This window comes from Myxocyprinus asiaticus, chromosome 24, assembly GCF_019703515.2.
Source record: "Myxocyprinus asiaticus isolate MX2 ecotype Aquarium Trade chromosome 24, UBuf_Myxa_2, whole genome shotgun sequence".
Lineage (NCBI taxonomy): Eukaryota > Metazoa > Chordata > Actinopteri > Cypriniformes > Catostomidae > Myxocyprinus > Myxocyprinus asiaticus.
The window spans coordinates 674,803-692,500 of NC_059367.1; the positions used below are offsets into that span (position 1 = coordinate 674,803).

Genomic DNA, 17,698 nt, shown 5'->3' on the forward strand with positions numbered 1-17,698 from the left:
GGTGGGTTTTTGTTAAATGTGAGCCAAAATCATCACAATTAAAAGAACCAAAGACTTAAACTACTTCAGTCTGTGTGCATTGAATTTATTTAATACACGAGTTTCACAATTTGAGTTGAATTACTGAAATAAATGAACTTTTCCACGACATTCTAATTTATTGAGATGCACCTGTATTTGTAATGTTATAACTTTTGATTGCTTTGTCGTATCAACACAAACATTTTCTCTGATACAGTTGACATGATTGGGAACAACTACAAAAAGCCAGCCACCTTATTTACACCCAGAGATATGTAATGTCAAATAAGAAAAATAAGAAAAAAGTACATTTTTGGCTATTAATGATTTTTCAGCAGATTCTTAGGCTGACAGTCTCACAATGTATCATAATTTATATCATTAAAACATTTGAAAAGTTTTCTTTACAATGATACCAAACACTTGACCCTCCAAGCCTTTAATTTAGGATATGCCACTGAAACAGGAAATCTTTAAAAACACCTTAAACACAATAATATTTGAGAGGTTGTGCTATATTGTGAATACAGTTAACCTGCTAACATACACTGGAGGCTTGCTTGTGAACATTTATTGTAAACGAGAGAGGCTGTTGTTAGGAATGACCAAAAATATGAAGAACACAATCTTCATTAAAGCATTATTTCTTAATCAAATTCATGAAATATTATCTGACATGTAAACTGCAGTTAATAGTTGTTCAGTGGGATTGCTGACCAATCAGAATCAGTTTTATAATGAATGACTAATCTGTAATTATTAATAATAAACATATGAGGTCATGTATATGCTGCAAACGTCGTGTCGTGACACTTTTCTCTCTCTAAACGGCAGAGCTGTCTGTGAACACGGCGTCGTTTGCGAAGAGTACCGCGATGTTGGGAAACTCGGAGGATCACACGGCGCTGTCGCGGGCGCTGTCTCAGCTCGCCGAGGTGGAGGAGAAGATCGATCAGCTCCATCAGGAACAAACGTACGCTGATTTCTACCTGTTTACTGAGCTGCTGGGAGATTACGTCAGACTCATCACTGCAGTCAAAGTGAGTGGACGTGTGCTTGAATGAACTCTAACACTTTCTAAAACTTCCATGATTTACAGCTTTAGTTTACTTGAGTTTGCTGTGTTTTGTGTTTCTTTGGTTCATCATATTAGAGCGCAACAGCCGAGTTCTGCAAGTAGTCGCATTCATTTAATGATAACATAGAAAACTTTGAAGACTGACCTAACGTGATCTCTGAAGTTGTAAAGTCAAGTCATTTTTACTTTTATAGTGCTTTTCACAACACACATTTTTTTTAAAGCAGCTTTACAGAAAATAAAGTGATGATATATGCTTCAGTGGCTGACGGAAAATGTTGATTCTTAAATCCCAAGATCGATCTTTTACTCAATGCGCAACTCTCCACAAAACTCAAGTGAACCACTCAGATATGCAACCAACTTTTACACTATGCGACTGAAAATGGTAATGTTAAATGTTGAGATTTCACTCAGCAGTGATTGAGTAGTATAGTGAAATTCAGCAGCGAGATCTTTTCACTGTGTGTTGAGTAAATGTTTGATTATAGTGTGTCCAAAGACAAGATCCACACAATCAGTTTGTCATTGAATAATGTCTCTTTTTATATCCTTTCAGTTCTTTACAGTCAGTTGTTGATCAAAAACAACAAAAATAGAAACATTTCATTCTAATAAAGAAGCTGCTTGACTCCACTCTTGTTAATATGCACTCAAACGAAACAAAACGCTGAACTGCCGGTTTTCTTAAAGAGACAGTACCAATTTAGCACTCGTATGTAAATACTGTAAATAGTATAAATAATGCATGTAAACAATGTTACAATATATACAGTATATATGCAATGTAATATATGCAATTTCAAGAAATAATATATATTGGGTTTGCACATTTTTATTTGATCAAAATGATGAAAAACTAATGATAAAATAAATATTCTAAAATGGATTTTTTTCGTAATGTACCTAGTTAGAAGGTCCCCTGTATTCATGTATTTCTTTCATATTTAACTAAGTAAAATGGACATTATAACTGAAATATACCCAAATGAATCAGAATCTAATTGAGTCAAAATTGGAAATAGGGCTAGGTGATATGCAGAATATATCCTCTATATTCTCAAACCCCCCTGCCGAGGGTCATTGAATATTTTTTCTTTATCGATTTTGCTTTAAAAATTAAATTAATTTATTGAAACACGAAAAACTTAAATACATTTCCAAATTCAAATTGCACTGTAAACATAACTATAAAAGCAAGTAAAATAACGAAGTGATCAAAAATCGTATATAACCACCTTCCCAAATCCAAACATTTACCGTCTCTAACGGCCTCATTTGCCATCACGCAAGTATTCGTCTACGACAACAAGAGGAAAATGACTAATAGCCCCAAAATTAAGAACTAAAGACAATTACTGATGTAAAGATAATAATAATAATCAATTGAAATATAAATAACCCATTACCTATAGAAAGTTCTACACAACCCACATAATTTCTACTTTCAAAACGGCTAAAACAGTTTGTTACTTCACTTAGTCTGTGCTTAAATGAATAGAAAACACCAGTTTTTATATTAGGTGTAAGTCTAATAAATTCCCTTGTGTTCCCAAAATAATGCTGCTAAATGTGTGTTCTTATCGTATCTGTGTTTGTGTTGCGTTAATACAGTTAATGCTGCCTAAAGACAATAAAACAGAACTCAATTTTAGGTTCAAGGTGAACGTGGTCTTGTATTATTTTATGATTGAATCACTTTCGTGTTTGTTTCTTTAATACAAAGATATATTTGAGTGAATCTGCAGAGTTGCGTTCACAATGCATGTTACCCGTGAATAAAGCGAACTAAACTCACAGCACCTCCTGAGATGGTCTTTTACAGCATTCTCATACACAACACTATTCTTGCAAACAGTTTTCAGATGAATGAAACAGAGAAGAGTGAGAACTCTTTACATGTTCCACGAGACGCTCCCGCTGCACACCACTGAACAAACAGCGCATCAGACACGGGCATTGACGGCTTTTCTGTTGTCTGTTCTTAAAAATATAATAAAGTGTGTTTCTTCAAGCGCTTGTCTTTGTGTTTAACAGCATTACTTGTCATGTGTTACTCAGAAACGATGAGCAAACTTACCCGTGCATGAAATACCTGCATTTGGACGAGCAGCTTGCGAATAAGAAGCTTGGTCGCATTTGGCGGGTTACGGGTGCTGATTTCACACCCTGGGCTACTCTTTAATATATCTGGTGACTGCCCAGATTCATGGTTTTGCCATTTCCTGATATTGTCGATCATCGTCTGTCAACGAGTGTCGCAATCGACATCGGGAGATTTGTAAGACATCGTCGATATTCGATTACATCGTCCAATTGCCCAGCCCTAATTGGAAACTAACCAAAACTGGAAATCTGTATCAATATACCCAGCCCTAATAGAAGACAAAAGTCACTGTGATTTTCACCTTGTTTTTCAAACATGTCAAACATAAATGGTGAAGAAAAAGAGCTCTGCAGGGATCGCACACTCCCATGAAGCATTGCGAATGATGTAGTCAATTCACTCTCCCTACATTCTCAAACTACTTTTGCATCAAACTTAATATATTGCTTTTTGTTGTTGTTGTTTTAAATTGTATCGGTTTTTTATTCAATTACATTGTTCACGTTCAACAATTTTTTTTTAAATCAAATGTAAATTATTTGAAATTATTTAATCCTCCTATGATATTGAAAAACAGCACCTCCGTTTTTTTTCTTCTTCTCATTTTTTACCGGAAGAGTCAGATGTGTAACTCGTTTTCTTCTCTGAAGAGCAAAACAATTATGCATTTCTTTGGGGATTTTGTGCATTTTGATCTTATTTACATGCTAATTTCTAAATTGTACTATTAATTTGCATATACAAATAAGTACGTTTAAAAAAAAAAAAAAAAAAAAAAAAGTTCAGAACCTACACTGGAGGCAGATTTCTTCCATCTGGTGAACAAAATATAAATAACATGAGTTGAACACCATGTCATGTCAGTAACAGCCAGTAGATGACTGTAGACACATACTGTGTAGTCTGATGACTTGTTGTAACCTAATTTTATATTTTATCACAAGATATACATTTGGATATATATTTAGACATTATCAAACTATTATTTGTCAAAGTTTAGCATTTTAAATTTGATTTGAAGTGTCAGTTTTTGCAGTTAATGTAATTACGCTTGCAATCAAACCTGACCATGGTGTTACAAAGAGAAGACACAGAATAAGCATTTTTCAACCAATAATTTATTTCAAACGTAAATGTAATAACTCAAAGTAAATGCATAATAATGTCAAGAAAATGAACATCAAGAAACAGAAATGAACTGCACAATTCTGAAAATTCAATTAAAGTATAAAACAGAAGAATCAGAGTAAACATTTTGCAATTTCAAACTTTCTATAGTAAAAATGTGGTAACACTTTACAATAAGATTCCATTTGTTAACATTAGTTAACAGCATTAGTTAACATGAACTAACAATGAACAATAGTTACTAAGCATTTATTAATCTTAGGTAATGTTAATTTAAACATATAGTAATACATTTTTTAAATCAAAAGTTGTATTTGTTAACATTAGTTAAGGCTCTATGAACTAACTAACATTAACAAAGATTAATAAATAATGTAAAAAATATATTGTTAATTGTTTGTTCATGATACCTAATGCATTAACTAATGTTAATGAATGGAACCTTATTGTAAAGTGTTACCAAAAATGTATTTTGCAAACGTGTGAGTGTGTGAGTGTGTGAGTGTGTGAGTGTGTGAGTGTGTGAGTGTGTGAGTGAGTGTGTGAGTGTGTGAGTGTGTGAGTGTGTGAGTGAGTGTGTGAGTGTGTGAGTGTGTGAGTGAGTGTGTGAGTGAGTGTGTGAGTGAGTGTGTGAGTGAGTGTGTGAGTGAGTGTGTGAGTGAGTGTGTGAGTGTGTGAGTGTGTGAGTGAGTGTGTGAGTGTGTGTGTGAGTGTGTGAGTGTGTGAGTGAGTGTGTGAGTGTGTGAGTGTGTGAGTGTGTGAGTGAGTGTGTGAGTGTGTGAGTGTGTGAGTGTGTGAGTGTGTGAGTGTGTGAGTGAGTGTGTGAGTGTGTGAGTGAGTGTATGAGTGTATGAGTGTGTCAGATTGGAAAACAACAGATGACTTGTAATGCCAACAATGACCAAAAGATGGCTGTAGAGCTCCACTTATTGATGCCCTGGTTCTGTGTGTGTGTGTGCGCGCGCATGTGTGTTCTGCATTGTGAGTGTGTTATCGTCTCACCCCTTCATTTCTGAGTGTGTATGTTTGGAATTGTGATTTTTTTTTTTTTTTTGACAAATAAAAAAAAAAGATCTGTGTTATAGTTTCACCAGTTCATGTGTGTGTGTATGTGTGAGTGGGTGTGTATGTTTTGCACTGAGGATGTTTTAGAGTCTCACCCTGTAATTTATGTCTGTTTTTTTTTTCTGCATTGTGGCTCATTTATTGATTGTATTTGACAGATATAAAATGGTCTTTTTTGGTCTTTCCCATTCATTTCAATGGTCGGTCAGTTTTGACCACGAATACAAAAGGTGACACTTTTAAAAAAAAAATGTATGACCACTTAGACATCGAATCAAGCCCAATTTTTTTATGTTCTGTTTGTTTTAATGGTGGAAAAGTCACCAAGTATTGTACTGCTCAGATAAAGGAAACCATTTGCTAAAAAAGTGTGCGCCAACTGTGTTGCACTCTATTTTTGCAGGTCATGTTGTTCTCTGACCCCAAAACCAAAGATCAAAATAAAGCTGATCATGTTTTCACAGTCACTTGTCTCTGTCAGGGCGTGTTTGACCAGCGGATGAAAACGTGGGCCAAATGGCAGGATGCTCAGGTGATGCTGCAGCGCAAGAGAGAAGCTGAAGCCAAACTACAGTACGCCAACAAACCCGACAAACTCCAACAGGCCAAAGATGAAATCAAGGAGGTAAACCACACGCACAAAAACATCAGACGTGTTACTGGTGCAGTGTATGTGAGCGTATGTTTCTCACGAAAACCGTTCAAAGGACATAAACCTATAGGGGTCAAATGTTTTAGTAAATCTGAGATAATTCTCTGAAACATTTGAGATCTTATATCTTGGGTTTGGGGTTGATGGGAGTTCATTAGCAGGTTCCCTGTTGGTCTCTTCAGTTCATTCATATTTTCACTGACAGCTGCAAGAATTCATAAGTTATTGATTCTTTTAAGCACAAACATTATCAGCCTCTTTAATTTCTGCATTTTCCCCGTCACGCCCCCCACACAGGAGATTGAGGAGGTAGGACCTGCACTTTGATTTTATTTGCTGTTTTCATCACGTCTGCTCTTTTACAAAATTAATTTGCCACTTATTGGTATAATTTATGTCAGTTCCATGAGGTAATTAAACCTAATAATGGATCCATTATTCTTTCTTTTTTTACACTAAAAAACATGCTTAAAATACTATACTTAACCCTTTAAGCTCTGAAGGTGTTTTTAAAGATTTCTTGTTTTAGTGGCATACCCAAAATTATAGGCTTATAACTCAACAAAACAAAACAAAAAAAACAAAAACAAAACAAAAACAAAAAACACAAAGAGGGTCAAGTGTTTGGTATTATTAAAAAAAAAAAAAAAAAAAAAAAAAACTTGTCAATTCTTTTTTATGATATAGATTATGATACATCCTAAGACTCTCAGTCTAAGAAATTGCTGAAAAATCACAACAAAAAAAATCTGAGCCAAAAATGTACTTTTTTTTTTTATTATTTTTTTTCTTATTTGACATTATATGTCTCTGGGAGTAAATATGGTAGCTTTGAAAAACTGCTTTTGTTTTTTTGTTTTGTTTTTGTCATGTCAACTATAACTGAGAAAACACGACAAATCAATCTAAAGTTTTAGCATTACAAAAATAATTTATCAGTGTCCAAAAACATCTCCAAACAAATAAAACATAATAATTGTACATAAGAACTAATTACACATGCAAACACAACAATGACTAAAGGTTTGCATAGCATGCAGACATGATTTTAGTAATGAGATTTCACAGAATGAGTTTCATTCTGTGTCATTTGAGTCATCATTGAGTCTGTGTCATGTATTTGGCGCCATCTCCTGGTGGTCATATGTAACATTGTGCTTCATGTGGATTATCTAATGATCTGTACATCTGATTATCTTGTGTGTGGACTCGTCTGAATGATAATCACCTCCTCTAAGTAATGATATGTGATATTTTATGTTCCGTTTATTTTTCATCAAGTTATAAGCAAAAATGCGGCATATAAGCAACACCAACATAATTGTCAAAGACATATACTTAGCTTATATTACTAGGGGTGTAAATCAGACATTTCATCACGATACGATCTTATATCGATTCTCTTGGCCTGCGATCCGATATTTGCTGATACTTCAAAGTCTGCCGTGATACGATTTCGATTTGATTTGATTCAGGGCCCTGCGATCGATATTCCGATATTATGTGCCTATTTTACATAATCAGTTACATTTTTTTTTTTTTGCCTCAGATGCAACCAAAATATAATTTGATTATTTTATTCAGCTATCAGTATACACATTGGGACATCCACAACAAAATACGGTATGTAAGGGGGTTCGGTGGAAAGGAGGAGGCGAGAACTGGCTTGAGAACTTAAATAATAATTTAAAGAACAACTTAACCATAAACACACACAGGGCAGCTGCCTGTAATTCTCTCTCTCTCGAACTGTCGTCCCCGGCCGCCTTTATCCCTCGCGCGCCCCATCAGGCTGATTGGGGACCGGGCGTGCGTCATTCCAGCCTGGCCCCGCCCTCCTCGTCTCTACAAGGTACTTCAGATGTTGAAAAAAATTATACAGATAAATAATTTAAAAAATAAAGTCACACACAAGTGATCAATCGTTTGATGACAGCTAATTTTTCAGTTTAGTCCAATTCAAAATACTTACATACCCATGACTTGTTTCCAACTACCCGTGCTATCTGCGGTTTTCTTGGCTACAATTTCCTCAGTTGTAATGAAAATTTCTGTTACAGTTAACCGGGATAAATGTTAGTAAGGGTGTTGATGTGTAGATGTGTAAAGTCTTATAACTGATGCTGAGCAGGTGTTTCTCTTTCCCTCATTAGTGCTGTTCAGAATGTCGGCGTTGTCAAGATGTTTCACATGATGGTTGAACTGCTCCATGGTACTTTTAAATAGCAAAATCTCATGTAAAATTCAATGGGTCGCATGCGCAAAGATATCGATGGAAGCCCGAATTAATCGCGCATGTGAGCCGCTCTGTGTTTGTCGTGAGAGCTCACATTTTAAGGAGCGCCCGGTTGACGCATGCGCACTGATCCTGTCACTGGTCCGGAGCTCGCATTTTGCGGGAAACCCGGTTGCCGCACGCCGCACATATAGCAGAGCACAATTTGGCTTCAAAGACCCTGTGCACACCCTTGTCCCACAAGAAAAGCATATTTAGCTTAAAGGGTTAAAGGCACTTACAGAAAGTGTAAGTGTGATTGTGACTGTTCAACAGCTAGTTACTTAAACACCTTTTTATATTTCAGTGTACATGGGCTGATGTTTTATTTGTAGTTTTTTTTAATGCAGCATTCATTGTAGTTCACAGCCCTCATTTCATAAATCACATCTGTTTAAATTCATGATCATCGACTCACACGACCATCTGCTGTCATACTGTACATGTTCTGTGTTTTATTTACTCTTCTGGAGACAAACTGTTAGAAACATTCACTTTTTTCAGCTTGTTGTGTTTGATATAAACACGCAGGAGGCTATAAATGTGTGTTTGTGTGTTTGTTCAGTGGGAAGGTAAAGTACAGCAGGGTGAAAGAGATTTCGAGCAGATATCAAAAAACATCCGTCGAGAGGTGAGCAGATTTGAGGTGAGTTCAGCTGTCAGGAAGTTTTTAAAAGCACAGTTGAAATCAAACTCTTGTTTCTCTGACCCGACTGTCTTTTTCTGTTCACAGAAAGACCGAGTGAAGGATTTCAAAGTCATCATTGTTAAATATCTGGAGTCGCTAGTTCACACACAACAGCAGGTATCTGTTTTAGTCATGAGTAAAGAACTCAGGAAACAGTATGTTGGGAATAGCATACTAACGTACTACTCATACTGTGTAAATTAAACATACTGTATACTGCACAAGTAGAACACACAACAGAGCACACTTACAGTGGCAAGAGAAAGTATGTGAACCCTTTGGAATTAGCTGGTTTTCTGCATTAATTTTGGCTTTGTCGGGGCCAACATAGTCCCATGACTACTCGTAATAATTCATACAAGATGCCGAAATTGTAAGTTATTGCACGACATTGCTCATATGAAAAGGTACAACCAACCAATAAACAAACAGAATTTAAAATTTATACAATACAGGCATCAAATTTGATAGTATAGACAAACACAATGTGCTTAAACTAACAACACACAAACACTTCCAATCTTTCATGTATTTATTGAACACATCCCATTAAACATTCACAATGCTGTGGAGAAAGTAAGTGAACCCTTGGATTTAATAACTGGTCGATCCTCCTTTGGCAGCAATAACCTCAGTCAAGTGTTTCCGTTAGCTGTGGATTAGACCTGCACAATGTTCAGAAGGAATTCTGGATCATTCTTCCTTACAGAACTGCTTCAGCTCAGACATATTCTTAGGATGTCTGGTGTCTCTCTTGAGGTCATTCCACAGCATCTCTATTGGGTTAAGGTCTGGGCTCTGACTGAACCCTCCAAAAGGTGGATTTTCTTTTTTTGAAGACATTCTGTAGTGGATTTACTTCGATGTTTAGGGTCATTGTCCTGCTGCATCACTCAACTTCTACTGAGCTTCAGCTGGCACACAGACACCCTGATATTATCCTGTATGATATCTTGATAAACATGGGAATTCATTTTTCCCTTTGATGATGACAAGCGGTCCAGTCCCCGAAGCAGCAAAGCAGCCCCAAATCATGATGCTCCCTCCACCGTACTTCACCGTTGGGATGATGTTTTCATGTTGGTATGTGGTGCCCTTTTTACAGCATATGTAATGCTGCGTGTTCATCTCAAACAATTCAACCACAAAACATTTTCCCAGTAGCGTTGTGGAGTGTCAAGGTGATCTTTGGCAAACTTCAGGTGTGCAGCATTGTTTTTGCTGGAAAGCAGCGGCTTCCTTCATGATGTCCTGCCATGAACACCATACCTGTTTAATGTTTTCTGTATAGTAGACTCATGAACAGAGATGTTAACCAGTTCCAATGATTCCTTCAAGTCTTTATCTGTCACTCTAGGGTTCTTTTTTACCTCATTGAGCATTCTGCGGTGTTCCCTTTGAGTCATCTTGGCTGGACGGCCACTTCTAGTGAGAGTTTGTCTAACTGTGGACAGATGAATATCTAAGCTCTTCAAGATAACTTTGTAACCCTTTCCAGCTTTATGTAAAGCAACAACTCTTGATCGTAGGTCTTCTGAGATCTTTTTTGCAAGGCACGGTCCACGTCAGCAGATGCTTCTTATGAAGAGTAAACTCAAAATGTTTTTTTTTTTTAAGTGAAAATAGCTCTAACCCACACCTCCAATCTCGTTTCATTAATTGAATGACAGGTTTGCCAACCCCTGACTCTAATGATCTTTTGTTGATGTCATTAGCCTAGGGGTTCACTTACTTTCTCCACAGCACTGTGAATGTTTAATGGGGTGTGTTCAATAAAGACATGTAAGATTATAATTGTTTGTGTGTTGTTAGTTTAAGCACATTGTGTTTGTCTATACTTGTGACTGATGAAGATCACATTTTAAATCTAAATCTAGCTAATTCCAAAGGGTTCACATACTTATTCTTGCCACTGAATATCTGCTGTGATTTTTAACATCTCCGTCTTGGCTGATTGGTTGATTAGATTAAAATTTACAACATTTTTGCACTAAATAAAACTGAATCACATGCAACATAATGAGGTCAGGTGTCAACAATGTAGCATGTAGCACAGCATGCTATCGTCACATAATGCCTGCAGTATACAGTGTATATTGTACAGTAGTAAGTTAGTATTCTAATCCGATTGGTGCAGTAACTAAAATAAGACTAAGAAACGTTCTGAACAGATGAACTGTCACATTCATTTAGTGTTCTTTTGTCTCTGTGTTTCAGCTAATAAAATACTGGGAGGCGTTCTTACCTGAAGCAAAAGCTATCGCGTAATCGGACGCAAACTCGCCTCGTCTCGGCATCTTTATTCTACATTATGATCATACAAAAGGCTGCACACACTTAAACACAATATGAATCTTTCCATACTTTGTACCTTTCTGGTGTGTAAAGATCACCGTTGTGATTTATTCAGCTCTGAGATAATGCACTTCTGCTGAGGGTCACCAGAGGTCATGCTCTCTGTTTTGGGTTTAATGCTCGTTTGACATTTCTTATCAATGATGGTCAAATATAATTCATATAAAATCTCATTAATCTCTGATTTAATGTTGTACTAGGCAATGATCCGAAAGGGGAAAGCCTTCTGAAGCAGAATGTTTTCTGTTTTTATTTTTCTTGTATGTAAAGAATACTGCATTAGTACTCAGAATCAGTATTTAAGAGTATTAATAATCATTAATCGATCGGCTTCTCATCATGCGCTCTGGACCAGTGTTGCTACTTGCATCGACGTATATACAGTACATATGTATATTTTTTGATTTTGCTTTGTAGCCTGAAATTTTTTACGTTTGAAGATTTCAGTTGATTCATTGTTCTAACAGATTTTTTAATCACAAGTATTTTTACTCTACATTCCTGTTCAACAATATCTGAAAGCTAATAAAGGAATGAATAAAGTATATGTGAACATTACATTTTTTTTTTTTATTTGGTTTAAAATGGCTTTTAGTGCATCTTCACATTTGCAATAAATTAACATCTGTATTGTAAACAGTGTTGGGTAAGTTACTGAAAAATAGTAATCCATTACAAACAACTATTTACGTATCTAAAAATTACTTTACTGATTACTTCATGGGGAAATTAATCACATTACAAATTACTTATAAGTTGTTTTTAGAAAAAAGTTTGTTTTTCTGCTCAACAAATTCAAGATATTTCCTTGTTGATTGTGTCCCTTTTAACAAAAAAGTAGTTAGATTACAGTAACTAATTACTTTGAAATCAGATTACACCCAACACTGATGGTGACAGTTCCCAGGGTTTGAGTGATCCAAACATCATCTGCAGCCTGAAACTGAACTTTTGATCAGATTTTAGGAGTGAATGCACTTAACTGCATAGAGAGATATAGGATGCTCCCTTGCTCCCTATTTAGGGAATGACTTAACCTCCAGTGTGCTGTCTGTCTGCACTGGTCTCAGAACAGTTTGAAATGCACCTTATTTTCATCCTAACTCCATATAAAGCCTCTGAAAGACACATTTTTCAGTTTTTGATGAACTCATTTATTCTCAATGTGATAATACACAGTAAATATATGAATGTATTTATTAATGTTAATGAATAGAATCATATTGTACAGTGATAACAAAATAAAATATAACAATACGTATATTAAAATGAAGTGAAATGACCCACAGATGTGCTCATGTTGAAACTTATTCAAAATAACAAACATGTTTTTTAACTTTTGAGGAAATGTGGTGCCAGTGTCCACATATGTGGACATCATGTTTATCAGCGCACTGACACGAAAAATTAACATATTTTTTAAAGCGCAATATCAAACGAAACTAGAGACTCTACTCTTTACAACCAAACAGATTTATATTAAAAAACTTAAAGAGATTTATTACCAGAGGCATTTTTGTTGACTCTGCACCCGTAGAAGTGCTTCAAGGAAATCGAGGTCATGTTGTTGTGTCACGTGACTCGGTGTGGCAGAAGTTTAACCCTTAAATGACAGTCTAGAGTCTTGTGAACAGTATTCAGTCGGTTTTTATTCATTTAAATTATGTGTTGCGTATAGCGAAGCCAAAACATAATGTCCACGCATGTGGACGTGGGGTCTCAGGAGGTTAAAACATATTTTTTACATACAGTTCTTAAAATCTACTTCAAAGATTTCTTAATCTCTGCTGTCAGTCTGTAAGGGTTGAGCTAGTCTGAGAAATTTTTCAATGCCAGTTACCCTGTTCAGTTCTTGTGAATTTAAAATGTCTCATGTCACATCTTTGCTTAAATTCACTTAAACAGTAAAATAAAAGAGTCTGTGTTCTTGACAAGGTCCTGGGGCGCATTTCAGCATTCTGCATATATGTCAAAAAACCCCAGCACACTTCCTTACCGCTGTCCCGGTCATATTGACAAGCTGTCATAGTGTGCCGCTGCATTAGGGTGCTGCATCTTTGAGGAAGATCATTATGAAGGCTGTTCCCTCTGTAGGGCACATGCTGCAGAAGTGTCTATGATGACAGAACTCATCTGAATGTGTGATGTGCTCAATTCTGCTTTTACTCACAGATGTTTCTAATAGAGTAGACGTCTGTCTGTCTCAGGTCACATTTCACCTCAACAGGAAATATATATATATAAATGAGAAATTATATTTGCATAAAGAAAAACATTTTCTTAACTGTTTTTTTTTTCTTCTCAATGGGGAGTGAAAATGTACTAGGTTTTTTTACTTACCTGTAAATAGTATATATATATTTTATTTGATCCTTTTTACTGTTTTACTGAGGTAAAGAATCAATTTATGATTCCAGTGTTGTCAGATTTTATTGCTGATTTGAAATATGCTCTTTGATCGTAATCTTGACTGACCGTTGTGGAGATTTCTGTCTTTATCCATTCAAGTAGATTGGAGCTGCACTGGTATGACTGGAAATAACCTCCCGAGAGTGTTCCAGAGATCACCGACAGTAGACTGACTTGCTAGAAAGACTTTGGAATAAAGCAGGAGTCATATGGACTAATTTTATGAAATTTTAAGATGTTTTTAGTCCTTATAGGAGTATGACAGTCACTGTTTACTTTAATAATATGGAAAAGAGAACTCAGAATTTACCTTTTGCATTTCACTGCAGAACATCGGGGGTTTGGAATATCATGAGGGTGAATAGATGAAGCAAGACATTTTGTTTTTGGCATTTTAAAGGTGCTGTAAGTGATTTTAGCCGTTCTAGAATTTCCATAAACTGAGCTGTTGGATTAGCCACGCCCCCTTTTCCAAAACCCTGCACTCTATTGAGACTGACCCGAACAGAACGGTTGTTTAAAGCAACAGTAGCAAAATAGTGCCCTCTACTGACAATTGTTATGAACAACATGCCATAAAAATGGCATTAAGCCTCAATAATTTGCTGCAACTACAATTCTATGAGAACGCGCAAAATTATTGACTGGCAAAAAGCGTCATTGACGGTGGCCCGCAGACACAATTTTGTTTGTTGTTTACAGAGTCTAAAGCAGAGATGCCTGCGGGCCAAAGTTGGCCCGTGATGACCTTTGATTTGGCCCGCCTTGACGTATATGACAAGAGTCGGAAAAATTTTTTTTTACTGATGCAGCTTTTCATAGCATTAATTTAGCAGATTGCAGAGTAATTTTTTTTTCATATAATGAAATCATAAAGGAGGGGAACCAGGGCAACTTTCATATTTTAATATAATACAATTAGCAGAGCCTGAAATTCGGCGCGGGATTGTGACTATTGCGCACGAGTTTAATAATTCTTTAAAGTTTTTGGACCGGTGCCAGTTCACAGCAGATGGAGTTACTCACATGATGCCGAAAATAGAAAACCTGCGATCGATTGAATGGACCGTCAATCATCACTGCCGGTTAGGACAAAAATTCTGATAAAGATAGAAAATATACCTTTTATGTACATTTTGTACATTTCATATATACTATATATACTATTTTTTATTGTATAATGTGTATTCTATATTGTGTGTATTGTATACTGTACATTGTATACTAATATTTGTATATTGTGTTGCGTGTAATTATGTGTATATTAGATTTTAAATTGTGTTGGACCTCCACTTTTAATTCTGGGAATGTGGAGGAGCATAAACAAGCCAGTTATGCCCTCCGCAAAACTATCAGAGCAGCAAAACGCCAGTACAGGAACAAGACTGAAGGACAGTTTAACACCACCAACTCTGCATGTGGCAGGGAATTAATTTCATCACGGACTTTAAAGGGAATAAAAACTTCCACTCTCTCCCGGATGAGCTAAATACTTTTTATGCTCGTTTTGAGGGAAATAACACCGCCCTCACGGAGCGAGCTCTCGTGGCCGAAGCTACAGAGGTTAGTTCACTCTCTGTCTCTGTAGCGGATGTAACCCAATCCTTCCGACGGGTGAATATCCGTAAAGCCGCGGATCCAGACGGCATTCCGGGCCGTGTCATCAGAGCATGCACGAACCAACAGGCTGGTGTTTTTACGGACATTTTCAAACTTTCCCTCTCCTTGTCTGTAGTCCCCACATGCTTCAAAACGTCCACCACTGTGCCTGTACCAAAGCAATCCAAAATAACTTGCTTAAATGACTGGCGTCCTGTTGCTCTGACCCCCATCATCAGCAAATGCTTTGAGAGACTAATCAGAGATTACATCTGCTCTGTGCTGCCTCTCTCTCTTGACCCGCTGCAGTTTTCTTACCGCAACAACCACTCCACTGATGATGCCATTGCATCTACAATACACACTGTTCTCTCCCACCTGGAAAAATACTTATGTGAGAATGCTGTTTGTAGACTACAGCTCAGCATTCAACACCATAGTGCCCTCCAAGCTAGATGAGAAACTCCGGGCTCTGGGCTTAAACAGCTCGCTGTGCAGCTGGATCCTGGACTTCCTGTCAAGCAGACGCCAGGTGGTTAGAATAGGCAGCAACATCTCCTCATCACTGACCCTCAACACTGGAGCCCCGCAGGGCTGTGTTCTCAGCCCACTCCTGTATTCTCTGTACACACATGACTGTGTGGCAACACATAGCTCCAATGCCATCATTAAGTTTGCTGATGATACGACGGTGGTAGGTCTGATCACTGACAATGATGAAACAGCCTACAGAGAGGAGGTGCTCACTCTGACATGCTGGTGTCAGGAGCACAACCTCTCCCTCAATGTCAGTAAGACAAAGGAGCTTGTGGTGGATTTCAGGAGAAAAGACAGAGAACACAGTCCCATCACCATCAATGGAGCACCAGTGCAGAGAGTCAGCAGCTTCAAGTTCCTGGGTGTCCACATCACTGAGGAACTCACATGGTCCATCCACACTGAAGTCGTTGTGAAGAAGGCTCATCAGCGCCTCTTCTTCCTGAGACGGCTGAGGAAGTTTGGAATGAACCGCCACATCCTCACACGGTTCTACACCTGCACTGTAGAGAGCATCCTGACTGGCTGCATCACTGCCTGGTACGGCAATAGCACCACCCACAACCGTAAAGCACTGCAAAGGGTGGTGCGAACTGCCAGTCACATCATCAGAAGTGAGCTTCCCTCCCTCCAGGACATATATACAAGGCGGTGTGTGAAAAAAGCTCGGAGGATCATCAGAGGCTCCAGCCACCCGAGCCATGGGCTGTTCTCACTGCTACCATCAGGTAGGCGGTATCGCAGCATCAGGACCCGCACCAGCCGACTACATGATAGCTTCTTCCCCCAAGCAATCAGACTTTTGAACTCTTGATCTACCACGAACAATATACATCAGCACTGCACTTTATTAATCTTATTACTCTTATATCTCACACCGGACTGTCATAAATTATATTCTCTCTTAACAACACACTGGCAACTGACTATCAACCGACAGCCGGAATGTCAATACAGTACAATACAACCTACTGTATATTTTATATATACTATATATACAATTTTTATTGTATAATGTGTATTCTATATTGTGTGTATTGTATACTGTACAGTGTATGTTATTATTTGTATATTGTTGAGTGTAATTATGTGTATATTAGATTTTAAATTGTGTTAATTTGATGTTATTGTAAATTGGTATAATTTCACACATTATTGCACTTGTGTATATGGTTGTGTGACAATAAAAGTGATTTGATTTGATTTTATCGCGTGTTGTATGCCATCATGTTAGGACACGGTGTGACTGTAGCGCCTCTATGTTTCTGTTTGATTTCCGAGTACTCCGTTCAAAAAAATAAGGCTGGGCATAGAAATGCATCAATTCTTGGACTACAAACTCTTCAGACATGTTTAGTAAGTTCTGTTCTCTGTTTTGTGTGCAGCTGTGTTGTGTTCTGTTGTCACTATCACTGTGGTGGATCTGTTTTTAGATAAACAAAACAAGTTTTCACTTGAACGCCCCAATGTCACGAGGGGGATGTGTGAACTGTTGCTCTCGTGTCCTATCATGAACACTTACAGGAGATCAACGGTCAGTGAACATTTTCACTAAATAATACATTAGATTTCAGTTTGTTTCTCATCAAATCTTATCGTATACTTTCATAACAATCATGAGTCTCATGGAATAATTTATTAGACTTCTGAATTATACTTTTGTGTTCTTTTGAAGCTTGAAGAGGTGGTCACCATAAACTGCCATTGTATGACATCACTGAGCACAACATTTATTCACAATTTCTCCCTTTGTGTTCAGAAAAAGAAAGAAAGTCATATAGAGT

At 37.2% G+C, this 17,698-nt stretch overlaps 2 protein-coding genes across 4 annotated transcripts in view; both read left to right on the plus strand.

Annotated features, from left to right (window-relative positions):
• LOC127414565 (sorting nexin-2-like) overlaps positions 1-11,916 on the plus strand; it is a 28,089-nt gene extending 16,173 nt beyond the window's left edge. For both annotated transcript variants that reach the window (XM_051652688.1, XM_051652689.1), the window contains exons 11-15: positions 856-1,061; positions 5,881-6,024; positions 8,892-8,972; positions 9,060-9,131; positions 11,232-11,916. In XM_051652688.1, the coding sequence (XP_051508648.1) occupies positions 856-1,061; positions 5,881-6,024; positions 8,892-8,972; positions 9,060-9,131; positions 11,232-11,282 (554 nt within the window). In that variant the 3' untranslated portion in view covers positions 11,283-11,916. The remainder of the gene's footprint in view (positions 1-855; positions 1,062-5,880; positions 6,025-8,891; positions 8,973-9,059; positions 9,132-11,231) is intronic.
• LOC127414552 (synphilin-1-like) overlaps positions 1-17,698 on the plus strand; it is a 285,700-nt gene that overhangs the window by 49,157 nt on the left and 218,845 nt on the right. The gene's annotated exons all lie outside the window — the stretch shown is intronic.